Raw genomic sequence first — 26116 nt, forward strand, 5'->3', positions numbered from 1 at the left:
AAGCGTTTCAGCAGGGCTCTTTTAAAGGGTGCAGCATGCAATAGCTGAGCAGGGCAGCGTGGGGGAGAGGGTGAAGCCACAAAGCCATTTGCTTTGGAAAGTTGAGTGCTGCTGCAGGAGCAGTGGTGAAGCATTCTCCTTCTTGAAACTGCAGCTTCTGGAGTAAAGGAGCCGCTCAGAGGACGCATGACATGAACTCATTTAGGTGGAGATCTAAAGCTCGGGGAATGCGAAGCCAGTACTCACCAACGGAGCAAATGTCTGTGAAATGGTCCTCACCTTCTTCAGCATGAATCAGGTCATTTTTGCTCTTCTTTATTGCAGCTCTTTTCAACACTGTGTGCAAATTAAAGAGAAAAAGCCCCGTGAGCATTCATAGCGGATTCTCTCTCCCCCTCCCTTCACTCTCCAGGGCCAGCATTTACTTCCCAATGCCAGCTTAAAGCTCTCACACAAGGGTAAGCTGGAGCAAATCAGACAACCTACAGCCTTGCAGGGCCTCTGCATGCTTCAATGCCAGGCTCGTTTATCTATTTAACCTTCTAGATCTTGAAGGTTTGCCAGGCACAGGTCTGCACACTTACACTTCACCCCAGCAGATGCAGGAGGGTGGGGGACTCACTGCAACTGCTGGACCTCTTAGCACAGCAGAAAGGCTGAATCTTTCTGAGCCCCAGTGGGTTATGAGATGAGTGCTTCTATCCATTAAAAACATTAATGTTGTTTACAGTATGCACCATTAAGAAGTTAGCATTTACGGTGCTCGGATACAGTTTACCACAGAGCAATGCCTTAAGCAGCAGAAATGCTAGGTTGAAAGCAACTGCCACAAATCAGTGAACATACTCTTAATAGCACCCACTGTACGATTCCTTCCCTCTGGGGATGTCATAACTCTTTGAAAACACACTTTATCCAACAGCATCTTTTGTGGGGAGGGCAAACATCGCTACACCGTTTTACTCGACAGGGAAAGAGAACTGCACCCTAAGGCTCAGAGAGGTCTGCACTGTTCACCCAGTGCATGAGGGGTAATGCAGGAACAGCATGGACACTGGTCCCATGACCACCTACCTGCAAAACCTTGAGAACTAGCAGAAAAAAATAGGTTGATACAGTTTTGTAACAGCTTCAAGACATACAGTAACTAAGCACCATTTGCTATCAGCAGTAAGACACCCCACGGTGTGGTGATACATACTGTTCAGTAGGCACACACAGCAAACCCACTCACTCTGCAGCGACTACCCCGGGGGTAGCTTCGTACGAGAGGATCCCCTCACCCTACACAAATTTTTCTGCCTTGACAGAGAAATGGATGCGCTTCTTCCTCCGCAGCTAAGGCAAGTGTAGTGCTTTTGTCACTTCAAGGAAACACCCAGAACATCACCCAGGTTCAGAGAGGCTCAAAGAGGAGAGGACGCTCTGAACCTGTGGTCTGGATACAATTTTTTGCAAATAACCGCTTTTGCTCTTTTCTTCCCCACTCAGCAATAGGCTGAATCCTCAGTCCCAGCAATACCAGCTTTTGAGTCCTTCAGGCTGCATCTGTCCCAGTACAATGTCCAGGGCCATCCCCAGCACTGGAATGTAATCAGCTCTGGGAATAGTTTTACAACACTCCCTGGCATGAATTGAGCACCTTCTTCTTTATCTTCTCCCCCCAAAAACTCCTGTATGTGTTTAGCAATTAGGTCGTGCCATCTCTACAGGCACCTTGGATGCAACGTCCCCCTGTTTTGGAGACTAAGACAATTTACCAGTGTAGATGTGGGCTGCTCCATACCAGCTGGCTTCAAGGCTGGGAACATTGCTGGGCTCCTTTAGCTTACTAATATAGAGGGAGCCTTAGTATACCTGGATCTTTACTCCATGGCCTGCACCCACCTCTAGTTTGCTTACACCACTCAACCTTTCAGACTACTCTTCCAGACACTCATTTCAGCTCGAGACTAACAGCCCTGTCTGCACCCACGTGCTGGACAAACTTCCCCAGTGCATGCACACTCACGCACACTCACGCACCCGCACACACACACGAAGATTTGCCAAGCACACCTCAGCCCTGACCTTCTTCAGCCCCAGCTCTTCCATCCCCGAGTCCTCCCCGAGCACAGGTCACCAGGTTGGCCAAGGTGGGCTAGCAGCTGGGCGCCTGTTGCCCGAAGGAGCCGCATGGCTCGGAGCAAGGTGTAAAACCACCTGGGAAGCATCGCCGGTGACCTGGGCACGTTGGGCTGCGGGGGAGAAGCACTGCCCCGCTGTGCCGCCTAAGCCCCTGGTGATTTGCAATCCACTCACTGTTGTAGCTGCTGCCGCTGCTAGTCTCTGCCGGTGCCGTGCCTTGTTGAATCGGCCCTTCCGAGGCGGCCCTCCCTGACAGTGAATGGGAGGAGAAAAAAAAAGAGGAGGGAAAGGGAGGGGAGGGGAAAGGAGGAGACATGGGAGGACGAAAGATGGTCAGAAAAGGGAGAGGGAAGAATCTTTAACTGAACTTTGACTGGCTGTTGCATCCTAAGAGCTCATCGGTCTGGAGGCACAGGAAGAGCAGTCCCCATAGCGTTGCTGCACCTGTGTCCGAAGCTCAGTACCTCCAGCCGTCCTGCAACACTAGGGTCACACGTCGGAAGATAGGATCACCACACCCTGTTATGTCTTACTGCTTACACGTAACAGGGGTCTTAGTCTTTTTGTCAAATCCATTTGGAAACCTCAGTTTAGAGCCCTGCCTTCTCTCAGTCAATGTATTTCTTTTCTAGCATCCACTCTGCAGCCTACCCCCGCCACAACCTGCGCGTAGACACAGCCAGCCATGCTCGGCAGAGGCTGACGGGTGTCCCCGTCACGCTGCGGTCCCACAGGCAGCGTAGGGACTGACTGACCCCAAGGGTAGATCCCCATCCCCGTGTGGTCTGTCACATAACTGCTCATCGTCCACCTGCAACCTCAAAAAGATCTGATACAGGAAAAGGGACTCTTTAGCCCAACTTATGCCAAGTGCATGCAGGTGCATGTTCCTCACACTCTCCTGGTTACAATGGAAAGCCATGTCAGCATACAGCAGGTGAACCTCTCACGTATCACAGGAGGAAAACTGCACAGCAAAACGACCTACCGTCCAGAGGAGATTTCTCTTCCGCATTCTTGTCTTCTTCTGCCAGCATGACCTCCTCTGTAAAAGGAAAAATAACACGGTTCAACCTCAGATTTATCACATCCTCGCTCTAAAACCAGCTGCGCTGGATGTAGCAAGCATTTGTCCCAGCTGCCACCAACCTTACACCATTGTATCACCCAGTTACACCAAGTCTGTGGAGTAAGGGATGGCTCAGAGAGTCATGTTTCTTACCCCAGGCCCCTCTTGCAGAGGGGGAGGAGGACAGGCAAGCTACTGGAAGTCTGTAGCACTTCCTCCATGATTTTCCTCTTCCCAATGAACCACCCCCTCCAGTTCCTTTACCCAGCTATCTGGAGAGCAAGAATCTTCCTCCAGACCCAAGCGAGACCACAGGGCTCCACAAGCCAGAGGATGATCCCTTATGCCCAGCCACGTTGGAGACACCGTTTGAGGAGTGAAAGATGCTCTGCACCCATTGCTGCTCTTCTGTCTCCATCAATAAGACCAGAACTCCAGCCCAGGGGAAGTGAATCTCTGTCTCATGGCACAGGGTAAGACAAGGTTCAGCACCCACAGCAAAGTAGCCACGGGAGAGTTCTGGCTAGCACCGTTCAGGTTGTGCAATACATGCAAGACTGCCACTGTTGGTTTTCCATTGCTGTATAGCCCATCTCCAAAACATAAGTTTATACTTTCCTACAGTAAAAGAATTCAGAAAACACTGAAAAAACCAACCCCCCAAAACTGACTCATTTTTATTTACATGAAAGACAACCAAATTTCCTGGGGTTTCACAATGCAAATGTCATCATCCAGTCAATTTGCAGTACACACCACGCTGTGCCAATACTTGAATCCATACAGTTCGTACAGTCTGAACCACAGATTTTAGCTTGCTGTTATAAAATTATGTACGGATTTTCTTCTAAAGGACAATCTAAAGCAAATAAAATATTGAGTTGGCAGCTGGTAAACCGCACACTTCCTTGTATTATTATAAATGACAAATTCTTTCACATGTTTGGCATAGATGTAATTTGGGATCTTACTAAGTCATCTGATACTATGTTCCCACAAAATTTTGCTTTAAAGTCCATTTAAGCCAGCCTAGAAGGCTAACTGAAAAAAAAAAAAAACAAAACCCAACATACAAACAAGCCACAGGCCAGACATCAAAGTGTGTAGCTGAAAGCTGTCTGGAAGAATACTAGAGGGATCAGCACTACCGCACAAGCCTTATATAATCTCTTTATTAACCATCTGGGAGAGAGAGAGAGTGATACAGTAACAAGACAACAAACTGAGAAGGTTCGAAAATAATACTCGGGACTGAGGAAGACTTGAAACCCAAGCAGAAGAGAATAAAATAAGAAAATACAAACTAGTGCACCAGAGACGTGGAAGAGGGTAAGGAAAGCCATGGTGCTCAGAGAGGGTTAAAAAATGTCAGGTGAGCTAACAACTTTAAAATGCATGAAAATCCTTCCAAAAACCCACAAGCCAATACAATTCAGGTGAAATGGGCTTTTCTGATAGTTCAAGAGAGATCTCTCTCAAAGAGACACCTCAGAAACCAAAAGGTTCTTCCAAAGTCTTGTCTTGGGAAAAGCTGTACTGGTATTTTGGGGCTAAAAATATGGAAGGAGTTAAATAACAATTTATAATGAACAAGACTGGCCTAAAAATGTAGAGAGGATGGCTTAGATATCGAGACCTCTTCCCGAAGGCAGCTGGACAAAGGACCTGCAAATGTGAAACACAAAGCAAACCTGTGCTGGCAGCAGCATGAGCTCAAGCCGCTAATACAGTAGACATTTTCCTATAGATTTTTTTCAAAGCCTACATTGCTTATGGAGTGTGGTTTTAAAAGCTTTATGTTATATCTGAAGGTGATATACCCACATCGCTGTGCAGGACCTATGCATAAAAACAAATCTAGGTCCTACTACTAGTAGAGTCAATAGCGTCACACAGATGTGCCTGCACTCTTTTGGATCCAAGGATTAGGTCAGTAATCAGTACTTTGGGATTCTCCATTTTGTGCTCCTCTGCACAACACAGATGTGGTTTTTTCTATGCTACCTACTAGCAAATTGCAGTAAAAATTCAAAACCATTTGGAGCGGAGTGTACATTTAGGTCTTGTGACAAAGAGCAAGCACAGGAAAGCAAGCACATTCCAGAGGAGCTCTTCTGCCACTCCCAGAAAGAGAAGCTGACTTTTAGACGCATTTAGTAATTAAATCGACTAATACAAGCTACTGCAGGGAGCAGACACCCTGCCATGCAGGTGGTGAGCAATAAAAGTAATGAGCTAGCAAAGGTCAGGAGACAGGCAGCTGTTCTTCAGGGGCTACACCCAGATGGGTGCAATGCAAGAGAGCTGTGCCTGCAGAAGGAAGATCTCAGCCGGACCCAACACACTTGCTGGTCAGTGCTCTGAGGGTTGTCGATTTCAGTCACGTCTTCTTAAAAAAAATTAAAACACTCCAAGGAAAGAAAGAGCCTATTTGCTTAGCTGGAAGCCCAGTTCTGCACTTGATTCGTATCAGTGCAGGAAGAACATAACTGTACTGGTTCCTTTCAAAGATTTCTGACTCTGAGAAGAAAAAGAAATTGTTCTTTTCCCCGGTTTCTGAGCAGCCTCTTGTTTTGCATGTTCCTGTAATAAATTTGTCATGACTCTCCACTGTCCTTTGGGCAGCAGGGGAGGAACAATCCTGAGTCCTCAGATCACCTCTGGGGACTGTGAACTGTATGAATACATTATCATCATGATTTGCAATGATGTACTGATGCCATCCAATGTTCCAGTGTCACCTGTGTTCCCATGGCCAGACTGATGAAAGGTTTAGCCATACTGAGGTTTCAGAAACCAGAGTGATAAATGCCAGTGGGACCTCAGAATTTGTCAGGTGTGACAATTTAATATCAATGTATCTTCACCTACAAAGCACACACTCAAGACAACTCTGCAAACCAGCTGAGCCTTTACCCCAAATTCAGGGCCCCGAGTTGGTGCCCAAACATATCTCCATCCATAGACGTACCTCACCAGGGCTCAGTTTTGCTGTTCCCTTAGAACAAACAAACCCCAGTTTTCACCTATGCAATTCCCTCAAGCCTGACTCCCCTCCACCATTGCTCCCCTGTTCTCTCCCTTGATAGTCACTCCTGTCTGTCTTGTATCCTCTGGGAACCCAAAGGACCACATCTGTCTTAGTGGGGCTTTACATAGTTTTACATAGTTTTTAAAGCCTGCTCAGCAGACTAGTCGTCATTGCTAGGATTTTTTTTTTTTTAACCATACACCATCCTAAGCAGAGGATCAGAAGTTGCATTGCCTTTAGTCATCATTGTAACACAGAGACTGGAAGAAGATAATTAGGACACCTGAAAAACCTCCAAACAACAGTGCCTCTACATTAGAAGAAATATTCCACAAAGAGACAGTATCAGATCAGCAACTTCTGGCCTCCAAAGAAAGGCACAGAGGCTTCGCTAGGATATCAGAGTGAGAGGTGTCTCAGCAGTAAGATTAATTGCGGGTCATTAAGTACAGACAACACACAGCTTGTTACAGGACTGGAAATAAAGGCAAACCTTATACCGAGGAACTGGCAAGCTGAACAATACAGGCAAAGCAGCAGAGAACCATGGTGCCCCTTCTCTTTCTCTTTGGCATGGGGAGATAGGACATTGTGGGCTCAAAAGAAGAGTGGATTACAGGAAATAACTCATGTTCAACAGGCAACAGAAGTTAGAAAAAAGGAAGTTAACTGCTGAAGCTTCAGACTTGTTAAACAGAAAAAGTGAATAAAAATGCATCCCTTAGAAGAAGCTGTCACACTCCCATGGGGAACTCTAATTTGTCTTTCTGGCAATTATCCTCCCTTGCCATCTCACACACATTGCTGCCCTTTTTCATTGATGTGGTGTCTTTTCCCAGCTGTATCAAGGGGCTTGTTGCTCTGTTTCTTCTACAGAAAGCTGAAACCTGTGGTTCATAAAGCTTTGTTGTGTCAAGGAATGGCATTCAAGTTACAGTGAGCTGGAAGAGAGAGGTTAAACACATTCCCAAAGCCTGCTTACTCCAGGAGAAAAGAAACACTCGAAATCAGTGCTGTGTGAAAGAGATGGACTTGGAAAGAATTAAAATGCAAAAGACATGCAACTTCATTAGCTCTGAACTGAAAGACTTCCAGTCTCTGAGCAAAGTGTTTTCAAAATCATGCATGTCCTTGTAAGATAAGAGAAACATCTTCAAAAGAATATTTGTAGGCTTATAAGCACTTTACTGTGTGCAGAGAACTTCTAGCTCTCTGCTCTCCATTGGAAATGCAGCTTGACAGCCTAATAGTTGCTACAGTTTTGAGGAGTTTAATGGAGAAAGCAGCAGTAGCAGAATCATTTGCATGGATTACATTGCTTGGCTTCACCACTTTTTAATGCCTCTGAAAGGCAAAATTTCAAGTTGACTTGCTACTGCCTTTGCACAGAGCCCAACAAAAATATGAAATGAAGAGCAGAGCCTGTCCCAGCATGCAGCAGGTGGAACGGGACAGAGTTTGCTCATCACCAGCAAGACTTTATTTGAATATTGGTTGAACTGAAGAAGAGGCGTTTGGGGAAGAGAATTGTCGTCTCACGCCCAGAGGAGGAACACAGTGCAAAGCATTGCTTTTTACACCTACATCAGCTGACTTCTAGTGGTGGGAAGAATTGGTCCCTTTAAAGAATTTACTAAAAAACAGATAGCTGACTTCATTCTTCAAGATTAAATTTAAGATTACAGATCTGTTTGTAACTGATCCATACAGTTTGCTTCTAAATAACACAGAGAGTCAATGTTTATGAGCTTGACATGGCAACGACCATATGAATTTCTGGCCTCAATTCTACAAGATGCAAGAAACGATAGGATTTGATCATTGCTTTTGGCTCGTAACTCGCACTAGTTTTATAAGACTGAAAATCTTACTGATTTGAAGACACAGATTTATAAGTCATTTAAGGTGGCATGACATTTTTTTGTGACATCCTCGAAAAGCCTCTACTGAGCTGCAATTTTCCTTGCTTAGTCTTGGCCTCATGATATGGGAATTTTACATGAAATTATCTGTTATCTCATTTGAAAATATTTAAACCCTCCTGACTACGCTATGTATTCATTCTTCAACGTACACCTGAGAAATAAGTAAAGCTAGAAACTTCATACCTGGCCTCTGTATAATCCTAAGCGAAAAAAAGTCAATTCAAACTCTAAGGAAATTGGTCAGACCATGGCTTGATTTTTTTTTCCAAGTCATGCACATCTAAATTCAGCACTTCAGCACATTTTCTGTGTTATAATTTTCTCTTTCATTCCCCAACCCTTTAAGAAGGTATTTGTTAAGCCCTTAGTCAACTAAGGCTTTCTGTATTAAGTATAACTCACACAAGTATTTGCACATTAAGGTTGTCACTGTTTAAAACACCTTGGTATAGATCCCTCAAGCAGATATGCTGCTGACTATATTAAACAATCCACGTTTAAAACAGCCTGAGCTATGTTTGCTTCAGTTTCAAACATAGTTGTGCTTCTGGTGATTTATCAATAACGAGCTGGCACCAAAATCTTTCAGCTGTGCCAAGGTACCTCACTGAAAACTTCACAAGCACTTTTTATTAATATTCGCTTCCTTTTTATACTCTTATATTATCACTGGAAAAAATTTAGAAGTACCACCACAAAAAAAGAAAAATGTAAAAGTCAGTTACTCAAGAGCCAGGCTATTAAAGAGGTTTCATTCTTACAACACAAATGTAAGACAAGTCATTAGATCAGGTCTGGAAGACGCTTGAGTCAGACGGCACTTAGGAGGTAGAAAACAAAGACCCATTGTTTTCTTCTGGAGGACTAAACAGTCTACACTTACAGTATAAGAAAGGATTGATAGTAAACAACCCCAAAATTTTATCTGAACCACCTTTTTAATGCAATATGTACAGCAAGAGGTAATATAATATTGTTTAGATTATGAACAGAGAAGGCTGTGAGAAACATTAAAGACACTCAAGAGTGGTCAATAAATTATGAGCACAATGTTAATTTAAAATCATTGTTGACAAATGGGAGGTAATGTACAGATGAAGGAGTAATATTAGTCACTCAAATACTTTCCTTAGTCCTAAACCAGTTACAGCCCTGGAGGTAAAAACTTGAGCACTACCGAGAACAAGGAAACCTCCTTTCCAGCTCCAGCAACTACTCAGAATATGTAAAATATTACAGAGCAAAACCAATCAGATTAAGTATTAAGATGCCACTTTATGAATCACTGGAATGCATCTTTCCACTCTTCCTACCTTGCATCGAAATAAATGAGAAAACAAGAACAAACAAAATGCTCAGGGAGGATACTATAAATATTAGAAGCCTGAAGAGCCTTCCATGGGAAGAGAGGGGATTGAGCAGATTGTTTCTGCATGCTTTATAGCACAAAAAATAAGATGAAACAAGGTAGAGAGAGATCAGAGAAAGAAAAGTAATAAAAAGAAATACGAAGTGCGCTCCTGAGCTCTTCCTCTCACTGCAGAAAGGCAACGTATTTAAAATCGAGGACAGGAGATACTGCTTGGTGGGTTGGTTTGTTTTTTAAAATCAAGCCAACTGTTAACATGTGGAACTCCTTGCTACAAGATTCAATGAGGTCAAGGATGCTAGAAGGATTTAAAAACAATTAAATACTTGTACAAATAATAACAAAATCCAGAGTTACATTAGAGCAGAACACCAAGAGCTTTTGCTCTTTCTTTTGTGCAAACAGCTTATCACATCTCACTGCCTGGGGCGGCTGCAAGAGATTTCTGTACAGGCTGGACTGTCTGTGACCGTCCTCCCTGGCTGTGTTCCTCCCCCCACCCAAGCAGTTTGCTTTGGCCACTGTCCCACACACGGTCCTGGACAAGGAAGACTGATTATCTAGGTCGGAAATTCATGATCATTTCATAGCTGAAATCCTGGCCTCCTAAACAGGAATAGGAAATCGCCATTGACGGCACAGTCCCAAATTTCAGCACCTGAATTCTAAACACTCGATTTTCTGTTTTGGTTAGCCTTCACACTACCTTTTGTATTCAAAGATTTACTAACACTGCTAAGTTGATTTTAATTATTGTTATTATTCAGCTGTACTAAGAAGCTTTTTCTATATTCCTATTGTATTTTCTAACAATACCTTTACAGAATATTTTTATTATTCCCTGACTCAGCTATTTTGCATACAATTTCCTGTTCTAGAAAACCTTCTGGATCTTCTGTTATTAGACAAAATAAAAAGATGGGCATTTTAGAGCAGTTTCACTCTGTACTGATGTGGCATTTACTCAGTGCTGGCAACACAGATATAGAATAGCCAGCCATTCCCACAGGGATGCAAAGTTGGAGGAGAGATTGGCTGTATGTTTTATAACTTCTCCACCTCAGCTTTCAGAGGAGTTCAGCTAATGACCTCTACATAACTCTTCTTGGCAGAACAGTCACCAAAATGAAATGAAACAACCACATCCCTGCAAGGGAATTCTCATCTTTATTTTACTGATGGGGAGACCAGGATATAGAGACCAAGAAATCACGAGAGCCTTAAAAGCAAGATGGCAGGAGAGCCAAGGGAGAACCATGGTGCACTCTGCTCCAGCCACTGGATAAACCATTAATTAATTTGAATTTGAGGCAGCACAAAAGCTGTAAACAAATGGGAAGACAAATTATAAATGGAAAGGAAAGTGAATGATTCTTTTTTTGAATCCTAAAGAACCACAGAATGAAATGTGGTTACCTAATAGAGGACAGTTGCTGTTGAGCAGTCACAGTGAATGAAAGTCCATCAATACAACTGGCACTCAATTGTCACTCTGTATAGCGCTATGGGAAATAATGGGTTCAAACCACTGTATAAACTGCAGCTACTTCTTCCTATTTTACATTTTAATGCTCCAATCTTTTCTGTCTCTGGCCAGGTTGTCAAAACTCATGCCCAGACCACTGCCCTCCGGGGAGGTACTGCAGCAGCCTCCCCAGTGCTCCCAGGGGACCTGCAGCAGGGCAGAGCCCCGCACCCTTGGGCACGCAGGCTGGCAGAGCGCTTTAGAGGAGACAGCAGAAGCAAAGCAGCGGGAGCCATGTGAAAATGCTCTTTCAAATACTGGCACCCGGGTTGTGCACATAAAGCAGAAGCCGTAAACCCAGAAAAAGAGCCAACTATACACAGAATAGCAACAGGACGGTCTGGCCGCTGGTGTGTACGCAGCTTATGCATGTGCAGTGCTGCAATGAGCTGTTGTGACTATCAAATTACTCACTTGTGCAAGCACATTTTAACACATCAGGCCTCCAGCATCAGTATGGATTTCAAAACAAGGAATGATGACAGGGCTTTTAGTATGGTGCCAGCCCACCATTTAGGAGCACCACAGAGTGCCAGTCCTGCCACCGGTCCGTTGGCTGACATCAGGTGAGTCACTATATAACGTTGGACCTCAGTTTCCACATTTGTAAAGGACAAGGATGAAGATGGCCTGCCTAGAAAGACACCTGAAACACTATTTGAGAAACCACCGCTTCTTTTTCTCCCCATCATTTTTTTAAGAGACATTTTCACTTTACTCAGATGTTTCAGCTTCTCAGAAAAGCAAGCAAGGAAACAAATGAGCCCCAGAAGTTTTCTTGATGCTATGTGAATGAAGCGCACTGTGGTTTTGTCAGTACATATATCAGCTACCCTATAACACAGAAAGGTTATTAGTAATCTTTACAGTCTGATAAAAAGGAAAAGAAAAGCATGCTATTTTTTGTTAAATTAGTGCATTCGGGTCCTCGTTAAAGTTGCTCACGACTTGCAATAAAGTGCAATGTTCAGTTATAATAGTTATAAAGCAATGTTAATATGTGCTGGGGTGAGTTTCACAAAAGTGATCTCTGTAGCTCATAAAAATGACACTCCAGTGTATTTTACCATCATAGCAAGAGAGGCTTATAAAACAGCTGTGGTGGAAAGTAAATAAAATATAAATGACTCATATAAGGGAATAGTTTCCCCGCTGTGGAGACTTTGGGCACTGTATCACTTTTTATATTATACTGTATTAAGACAATTGCTTTGATCTCAGCAATAAAGAAAGTTGGCCTAGCTCCTTTATTTTTGCTTAACCAAACTGAGATCTTTTGCAATATCTTTAGTGTGACTGCTCAGAAACAAGCCCAACAAAAATAATGAGTGCTGGCTGGGCCTTCTCTAGTCTTGGGTTACCTCGATGGCCAGCAACACCGAGGACTAGTTCTGGGGCCCTTGTCCTGTGTCATCATCAGACTCTACTTGCCACAAAACATATTGAGCCAAGATCAGGAGATCTCTTGCCTTACCTGCTTTGAAGATCCACTCCAAGTATCCATTTAGTTCGCGTTCAATTTGCTGCTGCCTACGGAGTTTCAGGAAAGCCCGACGATTTTCTACCCTCTCTCGTTCTTTGGCAAATTCACTACAGAGAGAGAAGAATAAGAATGCATGTCACAAATGGTCAGGGAAAATACGCAGCCCTTCTTTCGTCTTTCAGGTTGCATTCACAAAGCCTGTGAAGTTGATGACAGAAGTAGTGAGTGGAAACCACAGCACGCTACATGTTGTTGTCCAGCAAAACACTATTTTGATTGTAGCTCAGCTGTTTCTCTGCCTCTCTCATCCTGAAATAGGACTGCAAACTGCCACGTGCACACACTTCTGTTCTGGGGCCACACCATATCCATTATAACAAGATCCTGACACACAACCACATACACCTGTCCAGTCATGCAATACAAATTATTATCCCCAGCACTAAAAACTGTCCTCCATCCCTCCACACCACTCATCCCAGAGCAGAACTTCCTCTAGAAGCACAATATTATATCACAGAGGCACCAGCAGTCTCTCTGTCTTAGAAGAGATCTACTCTTCCCCGTTAGCCTTTCTCTGAGTTGTCCCAGGTTTAAGCTGACTTTGACAAACACAAGTCAAACGAGACGTACAAGCAAGGATGGGTACACTCTGGGGTCAAGGCAAAATAGCCCAGATGTTCCCTCTGAATCGAGGGTAACAATGATCCTGCTATTTGCTAAAATCACGTGGAAAGCAAGTATCTTGACATCAAATCATTAGAACAGGACTGTACAGGGGAGTCCGAAAGTAAGGCTCATCCAGCCACTGCAAAAATCTCGTCCAAGTACATCCTATTGCCTAGTTTGAAATGATGCTGAGACAATAGTGCAGTCACCATCCCCAAGACACCCACACTGAGACTTTCCTCAAGGTAATTCATATCACCTCTGGGAAGTTTCTGATGCCCCACCTGGAGATGTACATGCCCAGCTACCATTTATGGAGCTCTTAACCAGGCTCTGCAAACCCTTGCTTTGAGCACAGACTGGAGTGACTCCCACAATAGCCTGATCTATATGGTTAAACATGGGATCAGGCTTTTGTCCCTCGTGTGTACCACTGGCTCGCTCGCTTGACATTTTGAAATCTTTACTTCAGTTAACCACTGTTCTTGACTAAAATCCCACCTAATCACCCATTCATTACCCACACAAGCATTTCAGAAGCCAGAGAGGAGCAGGAGATGGCAGGAAGAATGGGGAAAAAGGAGCTGCAAGTGCCAGAGGCAGCTTTATATTCACAGTCTACACTTTACCCTTCAAATCCAACACTTTTGCTTCATTTGGCAGGACTGTCTGACCCACAGAGAAGGGACTGCAGGGAGAACTTGGCTCAGCACTGCGACGCGCACCGGTACCAGCCACTAATATGAGAGCTGCCATCAGCTGAGCCGTTGTCTTTATTTTGGCAGCACATCCCAGTCTCCTGACTCCCCTCTCCTGTCCCCCACCTGACAGCACAGCCCATGACCCCATCCTTGAAACAGAGGAAGCCAAAACATTGCCCTGAGCCAGCAGCTCCTCCTTGGCATTCAGCATGTGTCTGCTGGGTGATTCGGCATCCTGCACGTGTCAGCTGGATCGCCGATTTTCTCCCTCTTTCTTTTTAATGTTCTCATTTTTGGTTCAGTGCCTGCTGGTCGGGGCCACGGACCTCCTCTCAGTTTTGATTTCTCTCTGGAGAGGGAGGAATGAGATCAGACAGCACAAGGTGACAACATGCATTTATAAACTGCCAGACGTGGAAGGGCTACGCTTCCTGCGTTACGGACTCATGTCACCGCAAATTTCCCAGAGCTAGGCTGTGCTGGATGGAGGAGGCAACACCCAGTGGGGAGTTTCATAAAGGACCACAACAGGCAGGAAGGATGGCAGGTGAGCTGTGGCACCACTCCCTCATCCCTCAGGAGAAGGCAAGGGGGAGCTTTCCTTGCAAAGCCTTTCATCCTCTGCCAGCTCCTATCTGGCCAAAGGAAATTAAAAGCTACCTAGGACTTGTCCCTATAATCTCAACTTTAAACGTGTGACGATGCAAACCTTCAGTAGTTTCTGTACAGCCATGCACACTTTTTGCAAGACACCAGTGACGAATGTTTCTGAGGTTAAAGCCACCTGCACCCTCCTGTTCCTTGGAGCTGGCAGGTTCAGCACTGCTGTAGAAGCTGGGAAGGTAATGTCCAGGAGAAGACAGCACCTTGGGTCTCTGCTCATTGTCTGTCTTCTGAGTGCTACAGTGCTGTAGCAAAATCGAACAGGTTGAAGACTGGAGAGTTTCAATTTATGGTCTTCCTGGAGACGGAATGCATCGCTTGCCCTTTCTCCTATCTCCAGGAGATAGGAGAGGTTTGATGAAGCTGGAACTGGTCAAAAGACTGTGCTTTTCTTTATGAAATGTATTAATAAAAGCACGTGTGTGTCTCTCTTCCACTATGTTCATCACCATTCAGGAACTGAAATATTCCCCCATTTGCAGCAACTGGAAAACTCCCAGAAATTCTGCTTGAGAGCTTTTCAACAACATTTCAGAGTATATTCAAAGAACAAGGGAAAAATTTCTATCAAAATGCCATATTTCATCTAAAAATATTTCAGCTGAAGTTTTCCTGCTAGTTCTAAATGAAAACACAGAAAGTCCCATGGGAATGTTTGGTAGCAGTAAATAAGTTTCTTCTTTTATTCAGCATAATTGCTATTTATGCCACTGACTTGCAAAAATCTCCCAAATCACCAGAAAGGAAACTTGAGCAGGAAATATGCTGCCTCTTGCCCAACTTTACCTCCAGGACTTTCTTCATAGCTGGTCCTCCACAGTATGGCCAATTCAGGAATGAGGACTATTGAGACATGTTCACCCATTCTCATCCTTGTCTCTCATCAACCATCATATGCCCCAAAAGCTCCCCAAAATATTAATCTTTCAGCACTGTCTGGGGAAACATTAAGAGGAGGAATGCTGAAAGGTCAGTACTCCTACCCGTAGCACAGCAACAGGAGACACCGCTTTGGAGGAAGCGAGCTCTGCCTGGGTAGATGACTACAATGCATTTTATTTACAACATGCCAGTTGTGAATAACTGATTCTATAGAGACAGCAGGAACAAACAGAATTCAAAGGAGGAGCATTCATCATGGAAGCCATATGCCATACCAGTCAAGCTCAATGTTGTCACATTTTTCTTTTCAAGAGTGGTTGGTGCTTAAAGTCACCAGGAAAATGGATGATTGTTGCTTATCACCTTGGTGGGTGGAAGAGTAAAATAAATCTCAGTGTAAATATGCACTGGAATAGCCACTTCAGGGAAATTCAAGAGCCCCCCCAGCCACAAAAGAGACAAGGTCAACTCATGAGTAACCACCAGGGTCAGTAAAAGATTATAAACCAATGAAATTCTTACAAGTACTTTATCTGTGCTGGACTTAAATTAAAAATACTGTCACAGCAACCAAAAAGGGGAAAAAAAAAAAAACCAAACCAAAACACAAAAAACAAAGCACCAAACCACAGTCTTCATCCCCTGAGTCTCTGATTAACTTTCCTATGTGACAGCAGAGAGCTGAGATGGAGTATCATGTAATGCGCCTCCTGGTCTTGGGTTTCATGGCACAGTCCCAGGGCCAGCAACAGCAGGCCTGCTGCAAGACTGATCATACCATTAAACCTCCGCAATTCAGGTTTTCTGCTTAGAAAGCAGACAGAAATGCTTCCCACTCAGGGAAAAGGCAGAGAGAGATGATATAGCATCACTGTCATTGCTACCACTAATAGTGCTCCAGATAACAACATAGGTAATTAGCTCCTCATTCAGAACAATACCACTGAGCTACACATGATCTCATGAAATCTCAGATCTTAAAACTGGAGAACAGCCTTCATCTACTGAATCTAAAGCGCTGTTTTCAGAGTGAGCAGAAAGAAGCACAGAACTCAGGACTCCACCAAGGACTCCCAGAAAGCAGCTATAAAGGACTTTTAGAATTTTAAGTCTAAAACAAACAAACAAACAAAAAACCCAGTCAGTTTTAGGATTGACTTCATCTCCAGTCCAAGTACATCAAAGGAATGAGCAAAGTTGAGCCTGGATGGTATGTGACATCTAGGGACAGAGTCCTGCCTGGAGAAATGCAGCCCTCAAGAATGGATAGGAGCCAGATAATTCAAGTGGGTGATCTGCTGGCGAAGGAACCAGCCAGGACTGCAGATGTTTGACTGAGTTACTCCCAAGCCAAAGCGAATTATCCAGGTGGAGAAACAAAATTGGCCAAGACAGGAGGCTTAATTTGTAAGCTTTGTTGCTTGAATGTGGAGCAGTGCCCAAGAACAGACTTGATACTTGTCAGCAGCCTGTTAAGCAGCCCATGTCACTCAGGAGCAGCGAGGGACAGGCTGGAGGTAGAAGATGGAAAACAGGAATTCCTCTGGCTGCCTGGCATGCAAGTCAGAGGAGCATCACTGTGGGAAACGTGCCAGAAGAGTGTCGGTGGCACAAAATCATGCATGTTGTACTACTCAGGGGCTGCTTGGTTGAGGAGAGGTGAAGCGTTAAAGATTCCTCTTGGTTTCAGTCCACACCTTTTACAATCAGGGAGGAAGGAACCTCAAAAGAAACTTGGTGCCAATTATCCACCTAACTTTCAGTAAGCCTTCAGTAAGAGCAACGCTGAGGTAGGAATTTCCATAAAAGGCTGCAAAGAGACTGCAGAAATAAGAATATGCACTTGCAGGATCCCAGACATATGAACACGCTGGATGATAAAAGAGGTAAAATTAATGTAATACCATCTGTATTTTTCAGTAAAACCAAGTCTCTTGGCAGGCTGCAACCACTTGCTCAGGGTCCGTACATCACTTAAGAGACCCACCAGAGCACCTTTGGGTAACTTATCAGCACAGGGACCGCACACACCTCCCTGCATCCTGAGAGCATCCACATGCAAGCAGAAACACCTAATTGCATTTTAAAGGTGGAAGTCCATTTCATACCATTTATTTTGGTTAATGAACTGTGAGAAGGAACCAGAGAAAGAGCCTTCAGTTAATTTTTTCCTTTCCCTCTCCTGTCTCTCCGATGCTGGGGTTTGCCACCTTGTCCTAATCCAACCAAATCCCAACTGCTTGGGTGAAGCCAGTTACAATAACGTCATAGGCAGATTCCTGCTGAGCCAACGCTCCTTGTGCTCCTGCCATTCTGCAGATCCTGCAATACTTGTGTGATTGAGTTTGCTACCTCATACACAGTCCTGCAAAACCCCTCGCGGCTTGCTTCACCAGGGTCTGATCCAGTTAATACTCCTAACATTTCATTCACTAACCGCCTCAACATCCATGTGTTTATAGAAAAGCAGATTCTTGCTCCAGGGAAAGAATTTGTTCTGCAGGTTCATATCTCTGTCTTTTGTCTTCCTGGAGAACAGTAAATCCTTTATAAGAGGAAGCCTCTGCTGGATGCAACAAAAAAGCCCAGCACCTTTATGACTGTAACTGTTCATACAACTAAGGGCACAAAGCCTTGGCTGTGCTAAACATTTATTTCACCCTCTGCAAACCTGTTCTTGGAGAAACAGAGACAGTGAGGGAGTCCTAGCAAAAAGAAAGAGAGAGAGTGCAGGAGCAAGACAGACAGTGGGGAGTGGAAAGCGAGAAAAGCAGGTGCTCAGCGTCCTGGACGCAGAAGCAGGAAGAGCCTGGGGACCTGCTGAGCATCTTCACCCCTCCTGTGGGTGCTGTGGTGACTTAGGGCACTGCAGAGGGAGGCAGGCAGGACACCAGATAGGAAGGGGGGTATCTGAAGCACAACAGCAAAGCTCAGGATCTGAGCAGCGACAGCAGACACCACCTTCCCTTGATTCCTGAAGCGTTTTTCTTCAGCAGGGTGCACCGTCACTGGGGAACCATCATCAACAGCAGCACCAGTGATGCTTTGAACTCTCTTAGAGATTAAAGGATCCACCGCAGCCCACAACATGGCTCCGAGAGCCTGAAAGGGGCTGCCAGGGAGGCAGAGGCAGGAGAAGAGCAATCCTGCAGGGATGATGCCCTTTGGTGTTTCTCACAAAAGCTCCTCTAGGAGAGGAGGAAAGGCAGCCACAGCAGGGCCTGAATTATTCACAGCAGCACACAGGAGGCAAGGGGTGAGGGGAAGGGACCAGTGAGAGGAGAGAGAGCATCATTCCCTTCAGTGCACTAACCTGGGTGGAGGCTGGCGAGTTAGAAATATAGGCGGAGGGTAGAATCAAATTTGGCTTAGGAAAGAAAAATATTAAATAAATCCAGGAGTGAATAGACAAGCAGTGCAATTTCCAGCTGCCTGGACATGAGGCGTCATGGCCTATAGCTGGGAAGATGCAAACCCAAGAAGACATGGCTCAGCTGGTCCCATAGCTGGGACCTTGCACCCAGAAGGGCTGCAAACAAAATGAGAGATCAGCAAGGACATACGTTTCTTTACCATAGCATCAGATATGTTTACCAGAGTAAGCCCCAGGAAGAATTCAGGATGAGTCAAGGTATGGTGATTCTCATTCTCGGACAAAATCCTCAAGTGCAGAGAAACCTGCAGGCAAAACTAAAAATAATTTGATGCTTCTGACTTACTGATTTGAAAACATTAATAGAAATGCATGTAGAGTATTGTTAGATCACTGGTTTTAAATACCTCTAAAAATCAGCCCAGGTCACCACTGAGCAAATAAGCAAAAGTGTATTGATTATAAAACCCATGTGGAACAAGAAGAAAAAGCATGGAAATGCACCTCATTTGGGCAAGAAGAAAATCTGAGGGAGGTGAAAGAAAGCACATCCCAGGGGCACAGAGAGATCACACTGGAAAGTGCTGAAATGAGATGAAACCAAGCAACTGATTCACCTGGAAAATCATCAGTAAGAATTTCTTTATGCTGGTGACATTTGGTACCTCTAAGATATTGCTTTCCTGTCCATAAAGGTGGTTTGCTGAGAAGTCAGAGTTTTGAACCTTGTTATTAAACAAGGAAAGCCCAGGGGAGGACTGAGATTTCTTAGCGCTGAAGATGACAAAGCTCTGTGGCTCATCATCCACCCCAGGCTGTCCCATTAGCTGCACAAAATCCCAAAGACACACAGTGTTCTATGTTTCTATCTCACCTGGAGGTACAGCCAGCCAAGATCACTCTGGGCATGGCCTGAGGGGGCATGTCCATCTCTCCCAGACTGAGCCCAAACATACAGACACAGCTGGCTGAGCTGCTTAACCCATCCTAATATCCACTGCTTAGGAGTAAGGACTGGCTCAATCAATCCTGCACTGCTAGAGCTGCTTCTGCTTCCTCCTCATTGCTCTAAAGAGGGGGGAAAAAATAGCTCTCCTCAACCAGCTGATAAAGGATGAAAGTATCACTTAGAGATTGATCTCTCAGCACCGAGCCAGGCTTCACAGTCACTTTTATCACTGAACATAGCAGGAAGATGCTTCAAATGCAAGCCAGATATGGGATACATCTTGTAATTCTAGAAAGAGAAGAGGAGCAGCACAGAGGTGAAGCCTTCAATGCATCTTCCTTCCTTTTGTCTTTACATTCAGCTTGTGCCGATTTCACTTTGATTCCACCTAATCCGATTTGAAATGCTGCGAGTGCCACAGCTGGGCAAACCTGGCTCGAAGGAGGCAACAACAAAGCGAGAAAAAAGAATTAGAAAGCACCATTTATCTCAGAGTATCAGCCTACTGCAATTGATGGATGAACCTCTGGCTCTGTTCATCAAGTCTCCACCCCAGAGTCAAAGCAGAGGCCCCAGGAAATTCAAATTTAGGTCTCCTATGTATCATTTCTATACTACAGGCTTTAATTTCTATTGTGGCTTAACAGAAGGGCAAATAAAGGTAGTCCATCTCTCCTATACTAACCAAAACCACAAAAGGAGCAAAGGATCCACATTCGATAGGACATTTAGCTTGGTGAGACAAAGCTCACGTGGAAAGTCATTGCTCACTGACCCCTTCTGCAAGAAACACACGTGCTTCTCCCACATCTTATTTGCAATGATGGCTTTGCTAAAAAGGCTGATGAGCAGGGAGAGAAAAAGAAATTTTTGCCCTGTCTTTCCCCTTCTTTTTAAGCACAGGCTGGGGAAAAACTAAAAGCAATGAGAAAGCAAGCAGAATCTCATATCTTTTCATGATGCAGCTCTTCTGCTGCAAATAATTAACACCAGCCAAAGTCAGATCACAGCAGGTAACAGTGAACTTGGAACAAATTTGCAGGGAAAATGAATGATTGTCTCCGTAATGAGGGAGAAGGAGGACAGAAGAACGCTTTGCCATTATGACAAATTAATCAGCCTGATTCTTCTCCAGCCTCTGCACGTCTTGCAGGCTGAAGTTATACGATCTCAATCTGGCAAAAATCCTCAGGATGGGAAAACATGTCATGAAACTCAGCAGAGCAAGTCACTGAGACAGCCAGTTCAAGGAGGTCTGGATGGGGCTGTGCTTCCTCCCAGGGAGCTGCTCTAACAGCACAAAAGCCTCAGTGACCCAAGGTACAACGGTCAGAAACAGAAACACATAACTCCTAGGGAGACTGGAGCACACGACACGGAGAGTGTTTAATGGGACTGCCCAGAGAGCATCACCCCATGCCGCAGACTGCTCAAAACAGGGCGCAACAGTGAAGAATTAAAGCGCCATTTACCCTGACCCTTGTTCGCCTGCAAGGTGCCAGCACAGTCTGTAGCTGTATCCCTTGCCAGGCTCCTGCTGTCACAAAGATGCTGCATCCGTTCAAAATGTCTCCCTGCAGTTCTTACACCAGGTGGTCTCATATAACAAGAGGCAGGTGTTGCACATCTCAGGACAGAGCAGGTCTGGACCACATTATGGTAATACTTAAACAGGGAAGATGCAAACTGGCCACTGCAGTGCCTCTCCACACTTTGTTATTGCAGCCAGATGAGTAAACCTCAGGAAAGATCATTACTCTTTACTGGCTGGTCTGGAAATACCTCAGGCTTCACCATAAATATTTGAGGACATAACGAGCAGCATTTTTAACACTTGAGAGACACAGACTCTCAGTATTCAAATGCATCATTCACAGTGCTTTGCCCTCTCTGGCCAGCACTCCTGCTGTCTCCACCCTCACCACTCCCCACCGCTGCGTGAAACAGTGCCAAAAAGCACTTAGCCTTGAAATAAGTTAAATCATCTTCCTCATAGCATCCCATGATAACATTTATCCTCTTTGCATTGTGTAATCCAAAGCATCAAAAGAGTCACAAATGTATTGTACAGAAGCATCCAGCTCATTAGCAGGCAAAATTAATACCCAGCACAACACCCAAGCAGTAGAAAACTCCATAATCCCACCAGCCCACGGAAGAAAGCTGCTAGCTAGTCTGAGAGGAGGCTGAGGGCTGGGAGGGGAACAGCAGCAGGATGAGAAAAACAGCATTGGAAATCACTGCTAAGGGAGGGAACACCAGGAAGCTAAGGTGTATATGGAGATGGGTGCTCAGCTCTTGGTGGCAACAGCTGCCAGAGCAGGATGGCAGAGGGCTGCAGCCTGCTAGCAAGAAAACAGCACAAAGTCAGAAAAAGAATGAGCGTTGGTCAGGACTTCTCAGTTCAATGGGGGGTATTTTTTCCCTTCTCACTGTAAACTGCAGAACCATGTACAGAGTTAAATAAAAAATTTATCAGGATCATCATAGGGCATTTTCTGGTCAGAATTGAAGCCAAATCCCACGATATCCCAAGCAGCAAACAACCCTGTATTTAGGGAAAACTGAAAGGCATCTGGGGTCAACACTTCTTGGCATGACTTGGAGCCAGAACGTTCCCATGGTGCCACCAGAGGCAGCCAATCTCTTTTTCTATGGAAAGGTTGGATTCTCTGTGATGGATGCCTTTATTACTACCTAAGTCGCAAAGAGTTTACAAATAATCTAACAAGTAAGAATCACCACCCACCGCAGTCAATGCAAAAAAGATGTTTCAAGAGAACTATATTATGGACACAAATTCCTAAACATTTTTGCTACTGCTGTTGTTCCACTCTGCACTTACAAAATGCTACCCTGATTTCTGGGAACCAACGTGCCCCAAGTTTCTCGAACAAGGTTAGCATGACTAGAATGGCTTCTCATGGCTAAAACAGAGAAATAAAATCAAGGGTGGCTCTCTGGTATGAGCAAAACCTATTTCATCCTTTGGGTGGATGGATGGTTCAGCAGAACTTCAACCAGCTGTCTAATCTCCTTTTTTTTTTTTTATTTACATTTCTCTTTTCTCTTTTTTTGTGTCTGTGACTGGGGAGGTATCAGCCTTGGGCAGTCACCCCAACATGCTTCCCAGCACGTGGATGGGCAGAACACACCCTGCATCTGCCCATCTTGATCAAGTGGGCAGACCTCTACAGTTCACGTGCAGAAGCAAATGAGCCTACCAAATGTCTTGATGCTATCAAAGGGGAGAGAAATATGTCCTCCCGCTTCTGCTCTCCTGACCCTATACAGTCCTGATCTTCTCTTGAACCACCTATGGCACTCAATAAAAGCCCCTCCAGAAGAAAATAATCTGTATTTTTCTGCTCTGTTGGTTTCTGCAGGGCTGTTGAGTTTTATCAGCGCACAGATGGATCAAGCACCAGAGAGGGAAAACAGAAATCAGGGGGAATACGTGGTGAACAGTAGAGAGGAAAACCCCCAGCAAGGGACACAAACCCACATTACCACTACTCCACAGCAAATGGGATGCTGTGTTCCTGCTGGAGAGCTCTGTATCTTCTGTAAACAAGCAAAGGAAGTTTATTTTAGGATTTTAGGAGCTGTTTCAATTGCAGCTCACTTGTGTACTTATGGCCACTGTAATACTCCAGAAAAACTCTAAATCCTACCGTATTCACGGCTAGAGAACAGCACAGTCTGTCTTTGCTGGTGATGTGCAACCTGGCAAGGGGGAGCAAGAGACCCACCTTTAGCACTGTGGTGAGCAGGTACAGCACGGCATCCACTGCAACATGCATCTTTTGCAAAGACATAGGAGAGCCCAACATCGCTATTGCACCACCAGAAATAAGATGTTTGCAATAAGTCCATACCCCATGCCCTAGGATCTTTGGGAAAATCTGGATATTCGGTGACACAAGCAGAGCCAAGCTGTGCTGGCAGTCTGGCCCCCAGTGCTTGCATCAGGGAGGGGAAAGGAACAGAAGGCAGAGCACAGCGTTTGGGGAAGGCATTTAAATATTAACCAGTTACAAGAACACTTGCAGTGCTTTGATCAGTGAGGACACACTGTACAGCAGGCAGAGCCTCATTTAATCTGAATTACAGAGTCAACATGCTTTTAATTACACCTTTAGCCAGGTAGTCAGAGGTTTTTGTCCTATCAACTGCGGTCCAAGATTGTGGGTTATTTTTATACCTAGTTTTTACCACAACTTACAGATTTCCACATCTCCCTGTCACTTCCCTGCTTTTGCTTTTATTATAATTCCAGAAGAGTCAGCAGAGGGGAAAGGTTGTTCGCTCTTTATTTTAAAACAGGTAGCATCTCTTCTGTAGCATTTGCAATGCAAATGCTTCCACATTTCGCTAGCAGATGAGACTTGGGATCCTAACCCGCTCAATCTACCTACACTGCTCAGATAAACCCAGGAGCTAAGCCCACTCATATTAGGTATCTGGCCAGTGTTGACATGGGTTCACAAATACCTACAGAAAAGCAGAAAATTCCGTTAAGAGTTATGGCAAAACTCTGTATAATCTAGTGTGAGTAGGAAGCTCAATAACTTGTTGTCATTTCAGATTATTTATATTGACATAGTCTGTGATAGGGTCTGCATACCTACTTCAGAAATTTGTAGCTTCCTTATTATCCACTGAGGAACACAAATGTGTGAGAGGAAATAGCTCAAAACTAACAGCAATGAAAAATACTCAGGTAAAAGATTTTTCTGTGGCTTTCCAAGGTGCAGTGGCATGCTGAAGCTTAGCTTCCTAATGCTGGTGATGCATATGGCAAAGTATTGGAAAATAATATACAATTTGACCAACAGGGTTTTTGTGAAAGAGGACAGTAATGAAGATCGTGCACAAGCCTAGGAAACCAGTGACCTAACCTCAGCTTTGCAATTGTTTCCCTCCTGTTTCTACCCCGCTGTTGCCTCTCTGTAATGTGTGGAGGAGAGCAGAGCACTGCATCACCCCCAGGATACAGCAAGGATAATATTAAAGGCTATGAGTTGCACAGACCATGAAAATAAGAATTAGGTGAGTGATTGCTGAGTTAAACCTATTCGTGGGCTATTTGTAGAACCCCTAACCCTAAATCAACTTTGTTTTATTGAAACAGGAATGTGGGATATTGCCAAGAGTCTCCATTGCAGGAGCCGCCAGCTGACACTGTCACTGGGACGTGGATGGCATAATGTCCTTGAGTGAAACTGTACCCTACAGAAGTCAACATGCATTTGCCAATGACCCTTTGTCCATGCAGAAACCCATGCAAAGAATCTCCAGCAGAAATTTCTTTTTTTTCTACAGTGCTGTCCAGGCCTTTTGGCTAGAGAATATAATGACAACGGTCTCTGCCTTCAGAGGGTCTTTCCATCTTTCTGGTGCCTTCTCATCACCAGTCCATTCAGATATACCCGGTTTCCTTCATTGCTCAATAGCTGCAAGCCCACCAGCAGCCTGCTGAGCACTGTGGTCAACACCTGTGCTATGATGTTTATTCTCTTCAGCCTCTCCCCAGGAATTATTCCAGCTAAGGACGTCAAACCACTATGCAAAATAGAATTTAAAAGCTTCCCTCTGTGAAGAAGATATTGTCATCCTTACCACTAACAAAGGGAAACCTGATGCATAGAGCTGCATTTTTAACAGAAGATACACATTTATATAATATTCTTATTTTGCCCCAAGCAACGAGAGGCTTTCAGGAGAGCCAGACAGAGGTTTTTGGTCACAAAACAGGTTTGAATCCAGCACAAAGGAACAGAAGCCAGCAGGCTTTGAGTTTTGTTTTAAATCACAAGTATCATTTCAGCCAACGTGGGCTGACCCCACTGTGGAACAAGGAAGATGAACTACCTAATGAACCCGACTCAGCCCTGGCTCTGGTGCTCACTTTAAATCATATGTCAGACAAGTACGGTCATGAAGTTCTCCTTTACAAAGCCTCTGATACAACAGGATGTCTGATGAATGGCTTTGATCGGTTATCGATCACGACCATTATTCCCGGACTGAAGGAACAGCAAAGTGCACGACATAGCCTTCCCCGTGACCCTCTCTTGTAGCAGCACGTCTCCCAGACCTCAAACAAAACTGCACTGCTGCCACCCTGCTCCTGCCTCCAGCATGTGCTTTGAGGACAAGGATCCTTAACAAAATAATAAAATTGAGCATGAATCTGTTCTTTAGAAAACATTTTTCTTTCTCTAGTAACTTAAAGAGAAAGAGCAAAGGTGCAGCACTGAAGGGCTTTTACCACTCAGCAGCATTAACTCTTTTCTCTCTTCCCATGCTGCCAAGAGCCAGAAATAAATCTAGATCTTTATAGATCC

General features: G+C 44.6%; 1 protein-coding gene across 1 annotated transcript in view; it reads right to left on the reverse strand.

Moving 5' to 3' along the window:
• The window catches only part of CACNA1B (calcium voltage-gated channel subunit alpha1 B), a gene marked incomplete at both ends in the record, with an annotated part of 300136 nt that overhangs the window by 134945 nt on the left and 139075 nt on the right, over positions 1–26116 (reverse strand). Inside the window, 4 exons of the mRNA XM_082327143.1 lie at positions 247–336; positions 2302–2376; positions 3116–3172; positions 12521–12636. Coding sequence (XP_082183269.1) covers positions 247–336; positions 2302–2376; positions 3116–3172; positions 12521–12636 — 338 coding nt within the window. The remainder of the gene's footprint in view (positions 1–246; positions 337–2301; positions 2377–3115; positions 3173–12520; positions 12637–26116) is intronic.

This window comes from Platalea leucorodia (assembly GCF_965183815.1).
Source record: "Platalea leucorodia genome assembly, chromosome: 15".
Taxonomy (NCBI): domain Eukaryota; kingdom Metazoa; phylum Chordata; class Aves; order Pelecaniformes; family Threskiornithidae; genus Platalea; species Platalea leucorodia.